General features: G+C 45.4%; 1 protein-coding gene across 1 annotated transcript in view; it reads right to left on the bottom strand.

The window, feature by feature from the left end:
• LOC126189018 (odorant receptor 43a-like) overlaps window positions 1-19755 on the bottom strand; it is a 146822-nt gene extending 127067 nt beyond the window's left edge. The window contains exons 1-4 of the mRNA XM_049930883.1: window positions 19603-19755; window positions 9832-9981; window positions 3328-3510; window positions 3059-3231 (exon numbers count right to left, since the gene is read on the bottom strand). Of these exons, the coding sequence (XP_049786840.1) occupies window positions 3059-3231; window positions 3328-3510; window positions 9832-9981; window positions 19603-19755 (659 nt within the window). The remainder of the gene's footprint in view (window positions 1-3058; window positions 3232-3327; window positions 3511-9831; window positions 9982-19602) is intronic.
• Window positions 19756-21807: the final 2052 nt, after the last annotated feature.

Genomic DNA, 21807 nt, shown 5'->3' with positions numbered 1-21807 from the left:
TTTTTGTGATGCTTCAGAAGTGCATCTGGTGTGTGTGTGTGTGTGTGTGTGTGTGTGTGTACACATCAGACGCTCTCTTTGTAAAATACCAATGTTTTAGTCTCTTCGGCTCCAGCCAAGTCTCGTGTAGACCTGAGCAGCAACGATCTCTTCCAAGATTGAAATTATGTGGTGCTGTGCTTCTCACGCGAAACAGCGCCTTAGACATCATCAACAATAGTGACTTCTATCTGTGAATTAACTCTAAAATAGTTCTGTCCTTGCTGAAATATATACCCAGTCATTGCAAAACCTTCGTTCCCAGTAGATTCTGTGATATTTAGAGACTGAGTTCAGCTTCCAATTGCAGAAATATCAAATTTAAAGAGCACACTTTTGATCATTTATTACATGGTGTTAATCCTGCATCTTTCAGTTCACTTCTTCAGTGTGGGCCTGGCCCTTAATGGCTACCAAATTACGTTCTAAACTGTGGCACTTGTCCTTTGCTTGCTGTAGAAGATGCACCGGGTAGAAGATGTGTGCAAGTATGCTTGGTGTGAATCAGTAATCTTTATGTTGTATTGTTGTGTTTGTATTACTCATTCAAGAAAACTTAACAGGGCCTTGGTTTACGCACTGGAGTTAGCTCGCAACTCTAGGTAGCAACAAGCAGCCTAGATAACTGTGCCACTTACCACACAAGAACGCCATAACGCTATCAAATCCGCCTTTGCCGCTGTTCAACATAGTATGGTAACGAGATCACTTTGTTAAAGGCCAGTTCTGCTATTTCATATAATAGCAGTTTAAGGGATTTGCACCCATTTGTTGACACAACAGGTATATTACAGGTGGGAGGGAGTTGAATGAAGGTCGATGTACTGTATGACGAGCGACATCCTATAATCATACCTCCTCAGCATCGTTTGGTGAAAATTCTCAATTCTCACCATTTATGAACACGAAAATCTCTTGCATGCTGGGACAAAATTTCTGCTGTCTATGTTGGTTAGGTTTTGGACTCCCGACAGGCCTAACACAAGCAAGTCAGTTCTACATCTACATCTCCATCTCCATCTACTACAGTTACTGGAAAATGTAAAAAAATGCCTTACGTTGAAGTCCCAGACTGAAGTTCAACTTATGGGTTGATTACTAGCATTTAACGTAAGCCAGACTCGTTCTCCTCACTACTGTGGAGAGGAATATGTAGGCCTATTACTGCGAAGCCTGGTGGAAGGCGGAGTAAGGTAAATATCAAAATCTATATAGTGTCATTCATTTGAATGCCAACCAAGGCCATCCATCTAGATTTAGTTAGTGAGTTAGTAACAAGCTCATTTCTCGTTGCCCTCAGGAGATTCATTGAGAGAAGAAAAAAATTTCCTCACTTGTATAGTGATAATATCATTACATTTATAGTTGCACACAATGAGTTTAATAGCTTTTGTGATGGTGCTATAGTTGAAAATGTGGTGAACTTTTTCGACTTCAAAGGTAATCAATAAGAATTTTGGTCCATCTTGTGCTCCTCACTTTGGTCGATTATGGAAAGCGTAGGCGAAATCTGTGATTTCAGACCTCAAATGTGTTACTGTGAATACATTTGTGACATTTATAGAACTAACTACGATGCTAATTCAGACGGAAGTGTCCTTAAATTCAAGGCCGTTGTGTGCTGTCTCTAATGACTTAGATTCCCCATCTGCCCTCACTCACATATACGGAAGGGGCAGTCACTTTGCGCCCATTTTGACTCCTCTATCATTGAGATTCTGGACAACAGGCTGCACAGGTGGCAACCTGAGCACCAGGTTCATCAGTACTTTTGGAATAGATGGTCCACTGAGTACCTGCATCAGCTGTAGCAACGCGGTAATGAGCATCAGAAGCACCCCCAGATCTGCATCATGTGCTGGTCGAAAAGGATAAGTTTTGCCTTGCATGATTTGGAGAGCGGTGTTTTGGAGCAGATCTTTCTCGGCCATGTTAAGCCTGTGTGTGTAGTGATGGTGAAAGCTGCCAATGGGTGAAAGCTGCACATGGGCAGGTTAACAGGCCCGTAACAAAACTGTCCCATGTGCCTAAACAGTGAACCACTGATGTGTTCTCTCTCTTTCGCTTTGTAGTACACAATGAAAGCTCATAGCTACTTTGCTATTTACAGCAACAAACCGTACCTCACAATGTCAGGCTGGGAAGCTGTAAATGTTTTCTCACGGATTGACTGACAGTTATCAGTATAGATTTATATGTCCTGATATTGTGTCTATTAACATCAAATTTTATTTTATTTCATAATCCGGAATTAACATTCTCACTTACTGTTTATAAAATTTATGTTTGCCTTGCAAAATGAGAAGAATCATTTCAGAGTGGGAGTGTGCTGAGATCTGCAACTCACTTTGGAACTCCTAGTGCCATCTAGTGGGATTCTGCAAACTAGTCAGATAAGCTTGTCCAGTATATTTTGCTTCCTGTCGGGAAATGTTGTAACTTTGTATGCGTCTAATGGAACCTTCCGGGCTCTTTGTTCATGCACGTACTGTTGAGTGACCACGGAGAGCGCATGTGCCAGGTAGCGTGAAGAGTCTCCCAGTAGCAGACGTATGTCTTGACCAGCCAAGGACCACAGGTCGTGGGAACCTTTTGAACGTTACAAAATGTTGCGCGAATAAACTCATTTTATATACGAATATGTGTTTGGTTTTAATAGTGGAGCGCAAATACGAGGAGGGCAGCGAAGGAAATGTACCAATGCAGCGCCAGTGAATTGCGTGCAGTGACCAGAATATGAAATGAAAGAACAACAAGTTCCTTCTACTACAATATGTGGAGTCGCTTATGTACAGGGCATTTACATCTGGTTCATCGTCAGCAGCTGTATCTAGAGCTGTTGCTCCATATGTGAATTGTACATATCCATCGCTGTTCCCTCTCTGGCAAAATTACTGTGACCTCATCCACTTCGGAGAGCATTCAAGATTCCTAAAGCCTCTTCAGATTATCACAAACAAAACAAACATTAGTAGAAAATACAACAATTCTCTAAATGTAAGTTATTTTCCTTACTAACCTGAGAAGTATTTGATGATGCTGAATGTTCTTCGCCAATTGTCGATGCATCTGTTCATCAGAGACACAGTCTGCATAAATCTTAGCACAAGATAAAACCAGTGTTTCCTTGGTTGTCTGATACTCGCTAAGTTCTCCTCGATCTCTTGCTCTAGCAGGCTGCTCGTAATTCTTCTGCACAGCAGAAAAATTGTCGCTCAAAACTTCAAACTCAGTCCCAACCACCTGCATCAAGTGGATAAAAAAAATGTCCGTGCAGAATGAACACACGCTCGCGATAGTCAGGGCAACGCACTGAACTGCGTACAGAATCTCGTAAGTGGGTGACACGTAGACATCACCAGGCAACCAGAGTGGCAGCGGCAGCTGCCGGCTGCTTTCGTCGTCCCCCAGAAGAGCTCTGGACACCAGCGGTGATGACAACCAGTCAATCAAACCGGCGACGACGGCCACCTTGCGAGCAAAATGAACATCTTGTTATCCATGACATTAGCCAGCGTACGTTTCGTTTACAAGGGGCGCCCAGAAAGTAATGCACCGCATTTTTTTCTCAGCCGAAAACAATGCTACGATGCGAAACGTTACGTATGTATTGTTTGAAGTGTCCTTAGTGAGCGCGCCAAGTTACCGTTGCTCGCGACAGATAGCGTAGCTGCAGCACGTTACAAGCAACATGCCGTCATTGAATTTCTCACGGCAGGAAAAGAAACTGTGGGGAATGTCACAAACGCTTCTGCATAGTCTATGGAACATCCACTGTCGACACAAGTGCAGTTAGTCGCTGGGCACGGAGGGTGATGTGAACCAGTTCGGAGAAGCTCCACGCTTTGCAGCGGTCGGCGAGACCTTCCACGGCTGTCACACCTGACACATCTGACCTAGACCCCTCGGTCTTCCACTTGTGACCTAGCCCCCTCGGTCTTCCACTTGTTTGGGCGATTAAAGGACGCTATTCGAGGAAGACAGTTCGAGGGCGATGAGGAGGTGATTCACACAGTGAAGCACTGGCTCCGCCACCAGGACGAGGATTGGCACCTACATGGTACACATTCATTTTTTTGCACTAGAGGAAAGCCATAGAACGGGATGGAGATTAAGCCGAAAAATAGGGTGTGTAGATAAAACACCATTCTTTCGTGTGTTTAATACTCATTGTGTTCAATAACGAATTGCTGAAGAAAAAAATGCAGTGCATTACTTTCTGGGGAACCCTCGTATAAGGAGGGGAGAGACACAAAGCACCTTAGGCAGCTGCAGCTCGAAACACCGGCGAGTACCTACGCCCTTTCCCAATAAGTTGATATGAAAGTTCAGCGCAGACTCCGCTGCAGAGTGACAACCTCATTCTGGAAACATCCCCCAGGCTATGGCTAATCCATGTCTCCGCAATATCCTTTCTTTCAGGAGTGCTAGCTCGCAGGAGAGCTTCTGTAAAGTTAAGAAGGTAGGAGGCGAGGTACTGGCAGAAGTAGAGCTGTGAGAACGGGGACTGAGTCGTGCTTGGGTAGCTCAGATGGGACCCTAGGTATGCCACACACGCCTGATCAGAACATTGAATTTTTGGCCGTCTTTCACCCAGATGACGTTTATGGTCTTCTCACAAACTGCCAGGTATGAATGGGCTCCCCAAGGAATTTTATGTGCGTTTTTGACGCCTTTTGGATATCACATTTACGGTCATGTCGAAGAAAGTGATAGTAAGGGAGAGGGGGGGGGAGGGAGTGGAGGGCAGTTGTGCTCGCTTCATTCAAGTTGGGGAAAACTGTTCAAATGGTTCTGAGCACTATGGGACTTAACAGCTATGGTCATCAGTCCCCTAGAACTTAGAACTACTTAAACCTAACTAACCTAAGGACAGCACACAACACCCAGTCATCACGAGGCAGAGAAAATCCCTGACCCCGCCGGGAATCGAACCCGGGAAGCCGGGCGTGGAAAGCGAGAACGTTACCGCACGACCACGAGCTGCGGACAGGGGAAAACTGTATTGATACCTAAACATCCTGGTTGTAATACGGTTGAAAATTTTGGTCCTATCACGCAGCTGAATTTTGGTTATAAGACACTGGTGAAGGCGGTAAATCGCAGGATGTCAGCCTTGCTGGGAGCTGCTGTCGACGAGTATCAGAGTTGTCTCTCTGGCCGCTCTGCTCTTACCCCTGTGGCCGAATGCTATGATGTGATTTCAGTTGCCTTTGTATTTTTGTATTTTAATGAAGCTTTCGATCGTGATAATTACGACTTTCTGCTTCGAATTTTGGAGATGATCGTGTTTGTTGTTGAGGCTCGTAGGGTGCTATCGAACATGTTCAGAAGCACTGCGGCTTCGGTATTTGTCAAGGGGCAACTGACGCCCATCCGTCTGCGAGTGCCACAGATGAGCTCGCTCTCGATATCTTTGTTTGTCTTATGTGTATAGCCGCTACTCCTCGAAGGTTGCGTCCCAGCTTCAGCGTTGGACGCTTTCTGGAAGAACCCTCGCTGTTCGCGCATTCGCTAATGATGTGACGGTTTTACTCCATCGGCAAGCAGATATATCTCTGCCGAAGGCGATCATCGATGATTATTGGAGTGTCTCAGGAGCGCCACTCAACGAGGGCAAGAGCAAACTTCTTATTTTACGGGATCCAATGCTGCGGATCGTCATACGTCACTACGACCTGTTTATTGATCGTTGTCCGTTCCAGATGGTGACTTTCAATTGTGAATCGGTTACTGATAAGATTCAGGGGCCACTGCTGGAACATGAACGACGTTCTCTTACTCTTCTTCAGAAGGTACTAGTTTTGGATAGTATATATTGTGCAAGGCCTATTACATCACACAACTACTCCCGCTTCTCTCTATGGTGGCTAAGAAATTGAAACAGTTGTCTGGTCGCTTTTCTATCTATCGCTTGCACCTATGTCCCGCATTGTACGCGGGGTTGGCGTGGTTAAATCGGATTTGGCATGTTAATGTGAAGGGGTGGCCAGATGCCCTTCCTGCCGCCACCCCGTACCCCCTGGGACAGAATCAGAGTACCCCACCTGTCTGCGTCTAGTGTAAATCATGGAAAAGTGCGGATGTACGTCAGATGTCTATGAGTCATGTAACTGAGGCGGGCCGTGGGGTTCAGCCCGGTATTCACCTAAAGGGATGTGGAAAACCGCCTAAAAACCACATCCAGGCTGGCCGGCACACAGGCCCTCGCCGTTAATCCGGCGTGCGGATTCGATCCGGGACTGACTCGCCGACCCGAGTCCAGGAAGCAGCGCATTAGCGCTCTCGGCTAACCTGGCGGGTTATCTGATCGCTTGTATGGTAGCAAAACATCCTCAAGTGTTTGTCTGTGTGTGTCGGTCTAACACACAGTTTTAATCTGCCAGGAAGTTTGAAGATTAGACTAATTGTAACGCGCACACGGCCTTCTAAGCAACCATTTTTTCTGCTGTCCTTACGTGAATAGAATGATAAGAGTGCCTATCAACAGCTGATACAATGGGACGTATTCTCTGACCTGCTTTCATAGTGGTATGAGGAATATAGATGAGAATGAAGATGTAGAAGCAGTGTGAGAGTTGGCGTTCAGTAACTATTACAAAATGCTAACAGAGGAGAAAGTAAAGCGATGGGAGGAAAACACAAAGGAGACAGTGGTTCACAACTTTTAGGGTAGCATATATATTGATGAATTTGTCTGTGTTCGACAAATGTTAATAAAATTAAATTACTTACTGATAAGTTGTTGTAGCCTTGTAAGAGGAAGTGTCCACGCTGGGAAGAACAGCAAAAACAAGAAGGATATGAATTGTTCGTTTTACTTTCCTTGCTAAAGTATCAGAATGTTCTGATTCAAGCCATAAAATGGAGCCGTTGAAATTACAAAAATTATAAAAATGCTTGCTTGGTCAGAATTAGGCGCAGCTTGTGTGAAGTTGATGTAAGTTAGGACTCACATACTAAGAGACTAGTGAACAGAGTCATGCAGTATCGCTGAGGGAACTAGTTTTTGCGTAGTGCGAAACTGAAACTAGCCTAGTGAAAATCTCAGTTGATTCGATAATCACTTGTTTTTAACATTGCTTGGCTCGATTTTGTTGCTGGAAGAGTTTGCCTAACAGTGTAATAAATATCACAACTAGGAAGAAAGTGTGCGTCAACGTGTGCTCAGTTGATACCTTGTATAAAATCTATACTTTGGAAAGACCGCGAGTGTCGTATCAGTATACGGCGTTTCAAGTCACATTGTCTTATTTACGGTTACCTGAATGTCTTAGACTGGATTATGTGCAATGAGAAAGCATTTTGTTTCGTTACAAATACGATTTCTAGGTTCGCACCTGAGTGGACACATAGGCATTGTGGCACGAATGGTTCAAATGGCTCTGAGCACTATGGGACTTAACATCTTAGGTCATCAGTCCCCTAGAACGTAGAACTACTTAAACCTAACTAACCTAAGGACATCACACAACACCCAGCCATCACGAGGCAGAGAAAATCCCTGACCCCGCCGGGAATCGAACCCGGGAACCCGGGCGTGGGAAGCGAGAACGCTACCGCACGACCACGAGATGCGGGCCATTGTGGCGCGAGATGCTGAGGCACGGGAAACAGCAGCGGCACAACATTGTGTCGTTATAATCGTGTGCCAGCGGCGATTCGGGGGTAGTCAAGTAAAATCTACACGGTGCACGTACTGGCGATGAATTACCATAAACTGTTCAGAACATTTTTGATTCTAACCGATGCAAGATTTCAGAGATATATCATTAGTAGTCTCGTTCCAATACCAGAATGTTAGTTTCACTATTTAATATCCTAAAAATTTAAAGTGAAGGAATAACGTATTATTTTAGCAACGTAGGATGTCCCGGAACGGTTAGATACACTCCTGGAAATGGAAAAAAGAACACATTGACGCCGGTGTGTCAGACCCACCATACTTGCTCCGGACACTGCGAGAGGGCTGTACAAGCAATGATCACACGCACGGCACAGCGGACACACCAGGAACCGCGGTGTTGGCCGTCGAATGGCGCTAGCTGCGCAGCATTTGTGCACCGCCGCCCGCCGCCGTCAGTGTCAGCCAGTTTGCCGTGGCATACGGAGCTCCATCGCAGTCTTTAACACTGGTAGCATGGCGCGACAGCGTGGACGTGAACCGTATGTGCAGTTGACGGACTTTGAGCGAGGGCGTATAGTGGGCATGCGGGAGGCCGGGTGGACGTACCGCCGAATTGCTCAACACGTGGGGCGTGAGGTCTCCACAGTACATCGATGTTGTCGCCAGTGGTCGGCGGAAGGTGCACGTGCCCGTCGACCTGGGTCCGGACCGCAGCGACGCACGGATGCACGCCAAGACCGTAGGATCCTACGCAGTGCCGTAGGGGACCGCACCGCCACTTCCCAGCAAATTAGGGACACTTTTGTTCCTGGGGTATCGGCGAGGACCATTCGCAACCGTCTCCATGAAGCTGGGCTACGGTCCCGCACACCGTTAGGCCGTCTTCCGCTCACGCCCCAACATCGTGCAGCCCGCCTCCAGTGGTGTCGCGACAGGCGTGAATGGAGGGACGAATGGAGACGTGTCGTCTTCAGCGATGAGAGTCGCTTCTGCCTTGGTGCCAATGATGGTCGTATGCGTGTTTGGCACCGTGCAGGTGAGTGCCACAATCAGGACTGCATACGACCGAGGCACACAGGGCCAACACCCGGCATCATGGTGTGGGGAGCGATCTCCTACACTGGCCGTGCACCACTGGTGATCGTCGACGGGACACTGAATAGTGCACGGTACATCTAAACCGTCATCGAACCCATCGTTCTACCATTCCTAGACCGGCAAGGGAACTTGCTGTTCCAACAGGACAATGCACGTCCGCATGTATCCCGTGGCACCCAACGTGCTCTAGAAGGTGTAAGTCAACTACCCTGGCCAGCAAGATCTCCGGATCTGTCCCCCATTGAGCATGTTTGGGACTGGATGAAGCGTCGTCTCACGCGGTCTGCACGTCCAGCACGAACGCTGGTCCAACTGAGGCGTCAGGTGGAAATGGCATGGCAAGCCGTTCCACAGGACTACATCCAGCATCTCTACGATCGTCTCCATGGGAGAATAGCAGTCTGCATTGCTGCGAAAGGTGGATATACACTGTACTAGTGCCGACATTGTGCATGCTCTGTTGCCTGTGTCTATGTGCCTGTGGTTCTGTCAGTGTGATCATGTGATGTATCTGACCCCAGGAATGTGTCAATAAAGTTTCCCCTTCCTGGGACAATGAATTCACGGTGTTCTTATTTCAATTTCCAGGAGTGTATTTCGAGCGGATGTACTACCTTTTAGGGGCTCACCTGTGTCGCCGAAGTAGGCGCTATTAGTTGTTTGAAACAACAGTAGTGATATCAGCTGTTCTGGAATGGCCATTTCTTATTGTAAGTCACTTGACCACAACCCAGAAATTTCAGAGCGGCCATTGCCACATAGGAAAGAGGAACCCTTTTGTATGTGCTGACTATCGGTCACAAGGCAAATTGCACCACTTCTAAGTAATACGGACTGGCGACGCCTAACGCGACCACTAGACGGGGTGTCTCTCTAGGTTCCCAGGTAAAGCAAACACATGTACAGTCACATTATGGGTACAGATAATGCTTCCTTTAAGGGTATCCTTTGGTCTTGTTCTATGAGAATTGTCATTGTTATTTCTACTGAAAAAAGACATTTTGGTCTTGACGTTTACATTTTAGGCATATTTTCCTAAAACATACACTTGAATGTAACATACGAACCTTTAAAAGCAAATATAGACGTTGCACATGCCTCTGGCATCGACGTCTTTTGCACTCATCGCCTGCTACTTCGTTATGCTGCACTCTGGTCTTAACCAACAGTTGTATCAGCTGCCGGAACGTGGTCCCATGCTTGATAAATAGGGCAACCTGAAATTTCAAACACAAATCAATTATTATGCTAACAACAAGACCGATCGTTTGTAATCTACAGGTGTTTAACGTAACTTCTGCACAAAGGTATTTACAGAAATAATCGTTCCGTTATTTTTCGACTTAGTCACCGTGTAGTACACAACCTGCCTAACGAAACGATGTCATTTCCGTCTGTTATTTCTGGCGAAGTTGCTTGTGAGTGACTAGATGACATAAAGGCAATTCTTTATTAGTATGTAAATAGCTTTATTATATCATAGCAAAGTTCTGAAGCAGATAATTATAATTAACCATAATGAAAGTTCCCTTTTGAAATAAAATTGTAACGTTAAGACCTTTATCTAATACTAGTGACGACCCTGGAATTCGACTACATTTTATTGGAAAAACCCTCGGATAAAAAATCAACCGCGTTCCTCCAGCAACAACCTGTAGTTCTCATGTAAGCATTCCAATCATCTTAGCTAATTACAGTAAGGACGGTACAGCGAATTTGAACTTGGGGGAACAACAGAAAAACATTCTACTGTGACATGGAAATATACAGCTCCTTACTGAGCGCCTTCCATTCTAGCAGGAAGCTGTTTAAAATATATGCTGCGTTTAGCACAATTTCGGATGATGTTTTATGCGTACCTCCTGGTTTAAACATATCGAAGGTAAATTAAAGTCATTAGCAAGTATAATTGTATGATTCGGGTACGTTTTTGCAAATAAAACTCAATTTTCCTTTGAAGCTTTCAGCAATTGTACCATCTGGGTTGAGAGGTCGGTAAAAGGATCGAATCATTTTGTTATTCCGGTGGCCATGAATGACCTCTGTCCCTACTAGCTCACAGGAAATATATGCTTCAATTTTGCTACAAGATAAACTACTTCTAACAGCAACGAACACGCCACAGCCAACTGTGTTTAGTCTGTCCTTTCGGAACACCGTTCGGTTGTCCGCCTGCTTAGTTGAGTGGTTGCATGCTTGCCTACCATGCAGCGGACCCGTGGTCAATTCACTGCCGGATTGGAGATTTTCTCCGCTCGTGGACTGGGTGTTGTGTTGTCCTCATCATTTCATCCTCATGACCGGGACGCGAGTTGCCCAATGCAGTGTCGACTGAACGAAGGACTCGCACTCGACGGACGGCCCCGGATGGGGCCTCTCGGCCAAATATGCAATACGCTCATTTCATTTACCGTTAGATTTTTTGCAAAAATTTCGACTGAACTTGTCTTTGAACATCAGTGCTTTCTACTAGCACTTTGAGCTCTGGTACTTTCCCATCACATCTATGACAATATACCGATGGTTCCTACACTCCTGGAAATGGAAAAAAGAACACATTGACACCGGTGTGTCAGACCCACCATACTTGCTCCGGACACTGCGAGAGGGCTGTACAAGCAATGATCACACGCACGGCACAGCGGACACACCAGGAACCGCGGTGTTGGCCGTCGAATGGCGCTAGCTGCGCAGCATTTGTGCACCGCCGCCGTCAGTGTCAGCCAGTTTGCCGTGGCATACGGAGCTCCATCGCAGTCTTTAACACTGGTAGCATGCCGCGACAGCGTGGGCGTGAACCGTATGTGCAGTTGACGGACTTTGAGCGAGGGCGTATAGTGGGCATGCGGGAGGCCGGGTGGACGTACCGCCGAATTGCTCAACACGTGGGGCGTGAGGTCTCCACAGTACATCGATGTTGTCGCCAGTGGTCGGCGGAAGGTGCACGTGCCCGTCGACCTGGGACCGGACCGCAGCGACGCATGGATGCACGCCAAGACCGTAGGATCCTACGCAGTGCCGTAGGGGACCGCACCGCCACTTCCCAGCAAATTAGGGACACTGTTGCTCCTGGGGTATCGGCGAGGATCATTCGCAACCGTCTCCATGAAGCTGGGCTACGGTCCCGCACACCGTTAGGCCGTCTTCCGCTCACGCCCCAACATCGTGCAGACCGCCTCCAGTGGTGTCGCGACAGGCGTGAATGGAGGGACGAATGGAGACGTGTCGTCTTCAGCGATGAGAGTCGCTTCTGCCTTGGTGCCAATGATGGTCGTATGCGTGTTTGGCGCCTTGCAGGTGAGCGCCACAATCAGGACTGCATACGACCGAGGCACACAGGGCCAACACCCGGCATCATGGTGTGGGGAGCGATGTCCTACACTGGCCGTACACCACTGGTGATCGTCGAGGGGACACTGAATAGTGCACGATACATCCAAACCGTCATCGAACCCATCGTTCTACCATTCCTAGACCGGCAAGGGAACTTGCTGTTCCAACAGGACAATGCACGTCCGCATGTATCCCGTGCCACCCAACGTGCTCTAGAAGGTGTAAGTCAACTACCCTGGCCAGCAAGATCTCCGGATCTGTCCCCCATTGAGCATGTTTGGGACTGGATGAAGCGTCGTCTCACGCGGTCTGCACGTCCAGCACGAACGCTGGTCCAACTGAGGCGCCAGGTGGAAATGGCATGGCAAGCCGTTCCACAGGACTACATCCAGCATCTCTACGATCGTCTCCATGGGAGAATAGCAGCCTGCATTGCTGCGAAAGGTGGATATACACTGTACTAGTGCCGACATTGTGCATGCTCTGTTGCCTGTGTCTATGTGCCTGTGGTTCTGTCAGTGTGATCATGTGATGTATCTGACCCCAGGAATGTGTCAATAAAGTTTCCCCTTCCTGGGACAATGAATTCACGGTGTTCTTATTTCAATTTCTAGGAGTGTATATCTGCGTTCTTGCTATTTCAAATGGCTCTGAGCACTACGGGACTTAACTTCTGAGGTCATCAGTCCCCTAGAACTTAAAACTACTTAAACCTAACTAACCTAAGGACATCACACACATCCATGCCCGAGTCAGGATTCGAACCTGCGACCGCAGTGGTGACACGGTTCCAGACTGAAGCGCCTAGAACCGCACGGCCACACCGGCCGGCACGCATTCTTGCTACGTTCTATCTGCACCCTTTGAGACTCAAGAACTTTTTGTATTTCCCCGAGACCCTCTAAGCCAGGGGCGGGCAGGAATCCTGCACGTGTGCGGTGCACTTGCACGCGTGCAGTTAACAGGTGTTCCGCGTGCACACAGGGGTAAGCTGGCCACCCGCTTATCTCCCATCGCCACCATACCTTCTGTCCGCTCCTTCCTCTGTAATGCGTTTTGTTTCCTAGCTTGCTTTATTGAGTGAATGAATAAGGTTAGTAGGCGTGCTTGAAAGAAATCATGGTTTGAAATAGTAACTATTACCTACCATACGTTTTATTTAATTATCACAGGTGGAGTTTACAATACGTTTAATATCTGGAACAAAATTTCTACATACAGACAAACACAAACAGTTACGTAAATATTCATGACTGATGTTTGCTCTTAACCGAGACTTATTAATTCAGCAAATGGTTTTCCAGCTCTCGCTATATTAAGCGCAGTCTTATAACTTGCACGTACCGCTGGGCTATTATTGTTGTCGTCCTGAAAACTTGAAAACAGTGCTCCATAAAATGTTAAATCAGTTAGATGAGAGACATGACGAGAGAAAGTCGCAGATCTCTCGTGACAACAGCAACCACGACAAATTCAAATGGCTCTGAGCACTATGGGACTTAACTGCTGTGGTCATCAGTCCCCTAGAACTTAGAACTACATAAACCTAACTAACCTAAGGACATCACACACATCCATGCCCGAGGCAGGATTCGAACCTGCGACCATAGCGGTCGCGCGGTTCCAGACTGTAGTGCCTAGAACCGCTCGGCCACTTCGGCCGGCCAACTACGACAGATTCAACTGGTATCGTCAGATCGCTCTTCTTAAGCTCAGTCAATTCCCCATCCGCTCAGAATCCGACAATAAATTGTACTCGTCCTTGTGAAATTTATTATAATGGCCTTCAATACTAAACTTCCGTTGACCAGCGAGAATACTGCCACATATTAAACATTTCTAATTTTCACGTTTTTGCACAAAGAAAAAATGATTCTCCCTTTACTTTTTAAAAGATAGCAAATCTCCACTTCTCCGTTTCTTGAAATACAACGTTCACTACATAGTGCTCGCTTCGCATCAACGTCCGCAGCTTAGCCTGGCACTATACTGCCGCAACCTGACGGCTGTTGCCACAGCCCCGGTCGACGACTGCACGCGAACAGCACACGTGCAGCGCTGTGCGCTCATGAGCCGCGTGCAACGTTTGCCCGGCCCTGCTCTAAGCTAAAACAACTGCCCAGTCCACGCCATACAGTCCCTGATACCAGAGCAGCCTCCTCGTTCGTGTAGTGGGCTCCTGACGGCGTTGGAAAGTTCGACTTTCTTATATGGTGTATGTAGAGCAAGTAGGCCGTTATGATTGTACAGTACGGGGTACGTTCACATCTCACCCTCAACAGAACACGGAACTTTTTTTCAGTACCAATGTTTGTAAGTTATATTGTAGTTGATTTTTTGTTGATAAATGCTCCAGAACATTCCACATGCTAAAACGGCACTGACCTTTATGGTCTTGATCGGCCTGCGGCATTCGCCAGATATCAGCTCCACTGAACATCAGCTGAAGTTCACTAAGCGATGTCAATGGCATGTCCCTGTAAATGTCTGCAGTCGACGTAAAATGGTTGGCGATGCCACATCATTACAATTAGCACATCCCATTACAGCACTGGCTCGTCGGATGCTGATATACAGAAGACTAGAGAACATAATTTTGACTACGTAGACATAATTGTCCCCCCATGAACCATGGACCTTGCCGTTGGTGGGGAGGCTTGCGTGCCTCAGCGATACAGATGGCCGTACCGTAGGTGCAACCACAACGGAGGGGTATCTGTTGAGAGGCCAGACAAACATGTGGTTCCTGAAGAGGGGCAGCAGCCTTTTCAGTAGTTGCAGGGGCAACAGTCTGGATGATTGACTGATCTGGCCTTGTATCATTAACCAAAACGGCCTTGCTGTGCTGGTACTGCGAACGGCTGAAAGCAAGGGGAAACTACAGCCGTAACTTTTCCCGAGGACATACAGCTCTACTGTATGATTAAATGATGATGGCGTCCTCTTGGGTAAAATATTCCGGAGGTAAAATAGTCCCCCATTCGGATCTCCGGGCGGGGACTACTCAAGAGGACGTTGTTATCAGGAGAAAGAAAACTGGCGTTCTACGGATCGGAGCGTGGAATGTCAGATCACTTAATCGGGCAGGTAGGTTAGAAAATTTAAAAAGGGAGATGGATAGGTTAAAGTTAGATATAGTGGGAATTAGTGAAGTTCGGTGGCAGGAGGAACAAGACTTTTGGTCAGGTGATTACAGGGTTATAAATACAAAATCAAATAGGGGTAATGCAGGAGTAGGTTTAATAATGAATAAAAAAATAGGAGTGCGGGTTAGCTACTACAAACAGCATAGTGAACGCATTATTGTGGCCAAGATAGACACAAAGCCCATGCCTACTACAGTAGTACAAGTTTATATGCCAACTAGCTCTGCAGATGATGAAGAAATAGATGAAATGTATGACGAGATAAAAGAAATTATTCAGGTAGTGAAGGGAGACGAAAATTTAATAGTGATGGGTGACTGGAATTCGTCAGTAGGAAAAGGGAGAGAAGGAAACATAGTAGGTGAATATGGATTGGGGGGAAGGAATGAAAGAGGAAGCCGCCTTGTAGAATTTTGCACAGAGCATAACTTAATTATAGCTAACACTTGGTTCAAGAATCATGAAAGGAGGCTGTATACATGGAAGAAGCCTGGAGATACTGACAGGTTTCAGATAGATTACATAATGGTAAGACAGAGATTTAGGAACCAGGTATTAAATTGTAAGACATTTCCTGGGGCAGATGTAGATTCTGACCACAATCTATTGGTTATGAACTGCAGATTGAAACTGAAGAAACTGCAAAAAGGTGGGAATTTAAGGAGATGGGACCTGGATAAACTGAAAGAACCAGAGGTTGTAGAGTGTTTCAGGGAGAGCATTAGGGAAAAATTGTCAGGAATGGGGGAAAGAAATACAGTAGAAGAAGAATGGGTAGCTCTGAGGGATGAAGTGGTGAAGGCAGCAGACGATCAAGTAGGTAAAAAGACGCGGGCTAATAGAAATCCTTGGGTAACAGAAGAAATATTGAATTTAATTGATGAAAGGAGAAAATATAAAAATGCAGTAAATGAAGCAGGCAAAAAGGAATATAAACGTCTCAAAAATGAAATCGACAGGAAGTGCAAAATGGCTAAGCAGGGATGGCTAGAGGACAAATGTAAGGATGTAGAGGCTTGTCTCACTAGGGGTAAGATAGATACTGCCTACAGGAAAATTAAAGAGACCTTTGGAGAAAAGAGAACCACTTGCATGAATATCAAGAGCTCAGATGGCAACCCAGTTCTAAGCAAAGAAGGGAAAGCAGAAAGGTGGAAGGAGTATATAGAGGGTTTATACAAGGGCGATGTACTTGAGAACAATATTATGGAAATGGAAGAGGATGTAGATGAAGATGAAATGGGAGATAAGATACTGCGTGAAGAGTTTGACAGAGCACTGAAAGACCTGAGTCAAAACAAGGCCCCGGGAGTAGACAACATTCCATTAGAACTACTGATGGCCTCAGGAGAGCCAGTCATGACAAAACTCTACCATATGGTGAGCACGATGTATGAGACAGGCGAAATACCCTCAGACTTTAAGAAGAATATAATAATTCCAATCCCAAAGAAAGCAGGTGTTGACAGATGTGAAAGTTACCGAACTATCAGTTTAATAAGTCACAGCTGCAAAATACTAACGCGAATTCTTTACAGAAGAATGGAAAAACTGGTAGAAGCCGACCTCGGGGAAGATCAGTTTGGATTCCGTAGAAATGTTGGAACACGTGAGGCAATACTGACCTTACGACTTATATTGGAAGAAAGATTAAGAAAAGGCAAACCTACATTTCTAGCATTTGTAGACTTAGAGAAAGCTTTTGACAATGTTGACTGGAATACTCTCTTTCAAATTCTGAAGGTGGCAGGGGTAAAATACAGGGAGCGAAAGGCTATTTACAATTTGTACAGAAACCAGATGGCAGTTATAAGAGTCGAGGGGCATGAAAGGGAAGCAGTGGTTGGGAAAGGAGTGAGACAGGGTTGTAGCCTCTCCCCGATGTTATTCAATCTGTATATTGAGCAAGCAGTGAAGGAAACAAAAGAAAAATTCGGAGTAGGTATTAAAATTCATGGAGAAGAAGTAAAAACTTTGAGGTTCGCCGATGACATTGTAATTCTGTCAGAGACAGCAAAGGACTTGGAAGAGCAGTTGAACGGAATGGACAGTGTCTTGAAAGGAGGGTATAAGATGAACATCAACAAAAGCAAAACGAGGATAATGGAATGTAGTCAAATTAGGTCGGGTGATGCTGAGGGAATTAGATTAGGAAATGAGACACTTAAAGTAGTAAAGGAGTTTTGCTATTTAGGGAGTAAAATAACCGATGATGGTCGAAGTAGAGAGGATATAAAATGTAGACTGGCAATGGCAAGGAAAGCGTTTCTCAAGAAGAGAAATTTGTTAACATCGAATATAGATTTAGGTGTCAGGAAGTCGTTTCTGAAAGTATTTGTATGGAGTGTAGCCATGTATGGAAGTGAGACATGGACGATAACTAGTTTGGACAAGAAGAGAATAGAAGCTTTCGAAATGTGGTGCTACAGAAGAATGCTGAAGATAAGGTGGGTAGATCACGTAACTAATGAGGAGGTATTGAATAGGATTGGGGAGAAGAGAAGTTTGTGGCACAACTTGACTAGAAGAAGGGATCGGTTGGTAGGACATGTTCTGAGGCATCGAGGGATCACAAATTTAGCATTGGAGGGCAGCGTGGAGGGTAAAAATCGTAGAGGGAGACCAAGAGATGAATACACTAAGCAGATTCAGAAGGATGTAGGTTGCAGTAGGTACTGGGAGATGAAGAAGCTTGCACAGGATAGAGTAGCATGGAGAGCTGCATCAAACCAGTCTCAGGACTGAAGACCACAACAACAACAACAACAACAGACATAATTGTAGTCCGATTAAATTACTTGATAACTGAACTTCACACGTTGGAGCTGGTCTCTTCCAAGCAGAACTCTTAGCGCACACTTTCAAAAGCCATACTAACCAAACACCACTGGGTAGCTCCACAAAAGTCGCGATTTAGCATCACAAAATTGCCATCGTAACCAGAAAGATCGGCTTACATCAGAGAAGCGTCGAATGATACTGAGTGAACCCGAATTTTTGGAGGCTGCGATTCATCATTGCGACTGGAGCACCAGTCATAAATATAACCATTAAACTGAATGTTGTGGCGTAATACACGAACCTGGCATTCAGAAGATAGTGGATAGCGACTTTTTAAATTTCTAAATTCTGTAAAAGTTTTCATTACTTTTTTATTCAGTTAATTTGTTTAAATGTATATTTTTATTTCTAATTCTTTGATACATTATTTTCATCTATGTACTGACTTTTTTATTTGCACTTATCTATCTTCCTTTCATTCTTTTTTTTTCTGCTAAAAACATTGAACAGCCTAGATAGCATAACTATTTCTTTACTTAAAACAACCGGTTTCGACAGACTTTGCTGTCATCTTCAGGTCTTAAGAAATCTTTTTGTTATGAAATGTGCTCGCTTTGCGTTGGACCTCACGCCAAGTTGTCATGCGGATAAAAACTAGCACATTATAAAACGTATGCGATAACTAAAATATTTAAAAACCTAAAGTACCTTGTGCAATAGACCATGTCCACATATACATCGCTCACAGATACTTGCGACGTCTGTGTGTTATATATGCTGACTTTTATCCAAATGACAACTCGGCGTGAGGTCCAATGTAAAATGAGCACAGCTCATAACGAAAATATTGTTGATGACCTGAAAACCACAGCACCGTTTGTAGAAACAGGTTATTTTAAATAAAGGAATATTTACGCTATCTTCGTTGTTGAATGTTTTTAGTAAGTAGAACTGACAGATCCTTCGGTTTTCTCAAAATGAGAAAATTCAGTCATTATTTTTTCGTTTGGTATCTGCCTTTGTCGCCTATAACGTGCTACCTAGGGCCAACGAGGACTGCTGTCACGTTTTCGTATGGAGCACAACGATTGGAATTCACGATATCCTGTTTTATGCCGCTGTAAGGTAATTTCAAAAAATCTTATGGGGACTGAAGGTGGCAAAATGAATTGCCGAAACTGGAAGCTTTCAGAATAAAATAAAATATCTTAAAGTGTACGGCTGTTGGTAAAGTTTGTTGACATTGAAAAGTACGTACCAATCGATGTCCCCTGCCCGTAATGGACCAACAGAGAACTTCCAGCGTTGTTGCTCGTTACACGTTAACAGTATTTGTGAAGTGACCAGCGGTAGCCGGCAGACGATGTAACAATACTGCAGAGGCAAATGACGGACGTCAACTACCGAGTAATTTTAATCGGACTACAACTGTCAAAAACTGCATGCAGCAGAAACCATCGCAACTGGAATACTCGCCCTGATACACAACAAGCCGCAAACGATGGCGATACAAAAACACTGTGCGAGCTCTTCCAACTCTCGCGGAGGGTCCACGCACAGCTTGAGAGCTGCGCTCACCGAGAGGAAAGCGATGGAGACGAGCGTGAGACAGGCGCGAGCGGCGGGCGGCAGGCGGCGGGAGGCTTCCTGTGGCTGCCACATCCCAACCATCCGCATCAGACCCTCTCCAGGGCCCAGCAGCGACTCACCATCCACACTCAAACTGTCCATGACCGCACCTGCGACACAGAACCCGGAACACTGTATGTTAGAAATTATCGACTTTCTTGTCCACGAGTGATGAATCGAATGTCTGTCCCTGGCAACATACTTGTCATCTGGCAACTGAATTGTACCTCGTTAATGTAGAACATCAAAAGACATACTATGGTGCAAGTCTCACGAAAAAGAAAACCAACCCTCTTTTCGGCGAAACTAATTCTCTTTGACTTCTTAAGTAATAGAACCCAGTACGTTTTCCTCGATGGTGAGTGTTCATCGGAGGTGAGGGTATCATCTGCAGTGTCCCAGGGAAGTGTGGTAGGTCCGCTGTTGTTTTCTATCTACATAACTGATATTTTGGATAGGGTGGATAGCAATGGGCGATTGTTTGCTGACGATGCTGTGGTGTACGGGAAGGTGTCGTCATAGAGTGGCTGCAGGAGGATACAAGATGACCTGGACAGGATTTGTGATTGGTGTAAAGAATGACAGCTAACTCTAAATATATATAAATGTAAATTAATGCAGATGAATAGGAAAAAGAATCCTGTAACGTTTGAATACTCCATTAGTAGTGTAGCGCTTGACACAGTCACGTCGATTAAATATTTGGGCGTAACATTGCAGAGCGATATGAAGTGGGACCACCATGTAATGGCAGTTGTGGGGAGGGCGTATAGTTGTCTTAGGCTCATTGGTAGAATTTTGGCAAGATGTGGTTCATCTGCAAAGGAGACCACTTATAAAACACTAATACGACCTATTATTGAGTACTGCTCGAGCGTTTGGGATCCCTATCAGGTCGAATTGAGGGAGGACATAGAAGCAATTCAGAGGCGGGCTGTTAGATTTGTTAATGGTAGGTTTGATCATCACGCGAGTGTTACGGAAATGCTTCAGGAACTCGGGTGGGAGTCTCTAGAGGAAAGGAGACGTTCTTTTCGTGAGTCGATACTGAGGAAAATTAGAGAACCAGCATTTGAGTCTGACTGCAGGACAATTTTACTGCCGCCAACTTACATTTCGCGGAAAGACCACAAAAATAAGATGAGAGAGATCAGGGCTCGTACAGAGGCATATAGGCAGTCATTTTTCCCTCGTTCTGTTCGGGAGTGGAACAGGGAGAGATGATGCTAGTTGTGGTGCGAGGTACCCTCCGCCACGCACCGTATGGTGGATTGCGGAGTATGTATGTAGATGTAGATTGTTTAGAACGTCCGTGAATCACGGCGACTTTTCAGTCTGTCCCCACTCATTATTCTTTACCTCTTTCGCTGCAGTCACTTACCATTCTCTTCCTTCCACAGTGTGTGTTTTCTATGCCTCCAAAATTTTTAGCAGTCACGAGTTGTTATATTCCTCTTGTAAATCGCTGAATTTCGGTTTTCTTTCTCTGAAATTTCAGTATCTACTGTGATAATATTTACGATCCAACCTAATAATTTATTTGAAGACCATACTTTTTTCCATAACGTTGTCCGACAAACTTTTAATCAGTCTGTATAATCCTCGTTTCCTACGTCTATATAAAGCGATTTCTGTTCTTACCGCCGGCCGGAGTGGCCGTGCGGTTCTAGGCGCTACAGTCTGGAACCGCGAGACCGCTACAGTCGCAGGTTCGAATCCTGCCTCGGGCATGGATGTGTCTGATGTCCTTAGTTTAGTTATGTTTAAGTAGTTCTAAGTTCTAGGGTACTGGTGACCACAGCAGTTGAGTCCCATAGTGCTCAGAGCCATTTGAACCATTTTTGAGCCTGTTCTTACCGTCTCCATGAGTTTTCTTCACTTCATCAACTCCAGTGCTATACTTAACGGAGTGCGACACTCTCTTACATACTGGACATCAAGCAGAGGCCCTATTTGGTAATTCTTTGGATTTATATGATTCTGAGATAAACCGCTTTCAGTTGCATGTGAACTTTTACAGGAACAAGACCGATTTCGTGATATCAAATAACATCTTCAGGGGTACGTAGTTAGTAAAACGTTTAAGTCCAGGCACAGTAACGAGAGGGACTCAACTTTATTAAAATAAAATTCTATTACCCGCAAAAGGCGGGG

Source organism: Schistocerca cancellata, chromosome 1, assembly GCF_023864275.1.
Source record: "Schistocerca cancellata isolate TAMUIC-IGC-003103 chromosome 1, iqSchCanc2.1, whole genome shotgun sequence".
NCBI classification, from domain to species: domain Eukaryota; kingdom Metazoa; phylum Arthropoda; class Insecta; order Orthoptera; family Acrididae; genus Schistocerca; species Schistocerca cancellata.
This window is presented reverse-complemented; position numbering and strand designations above follow the sequence as displayed.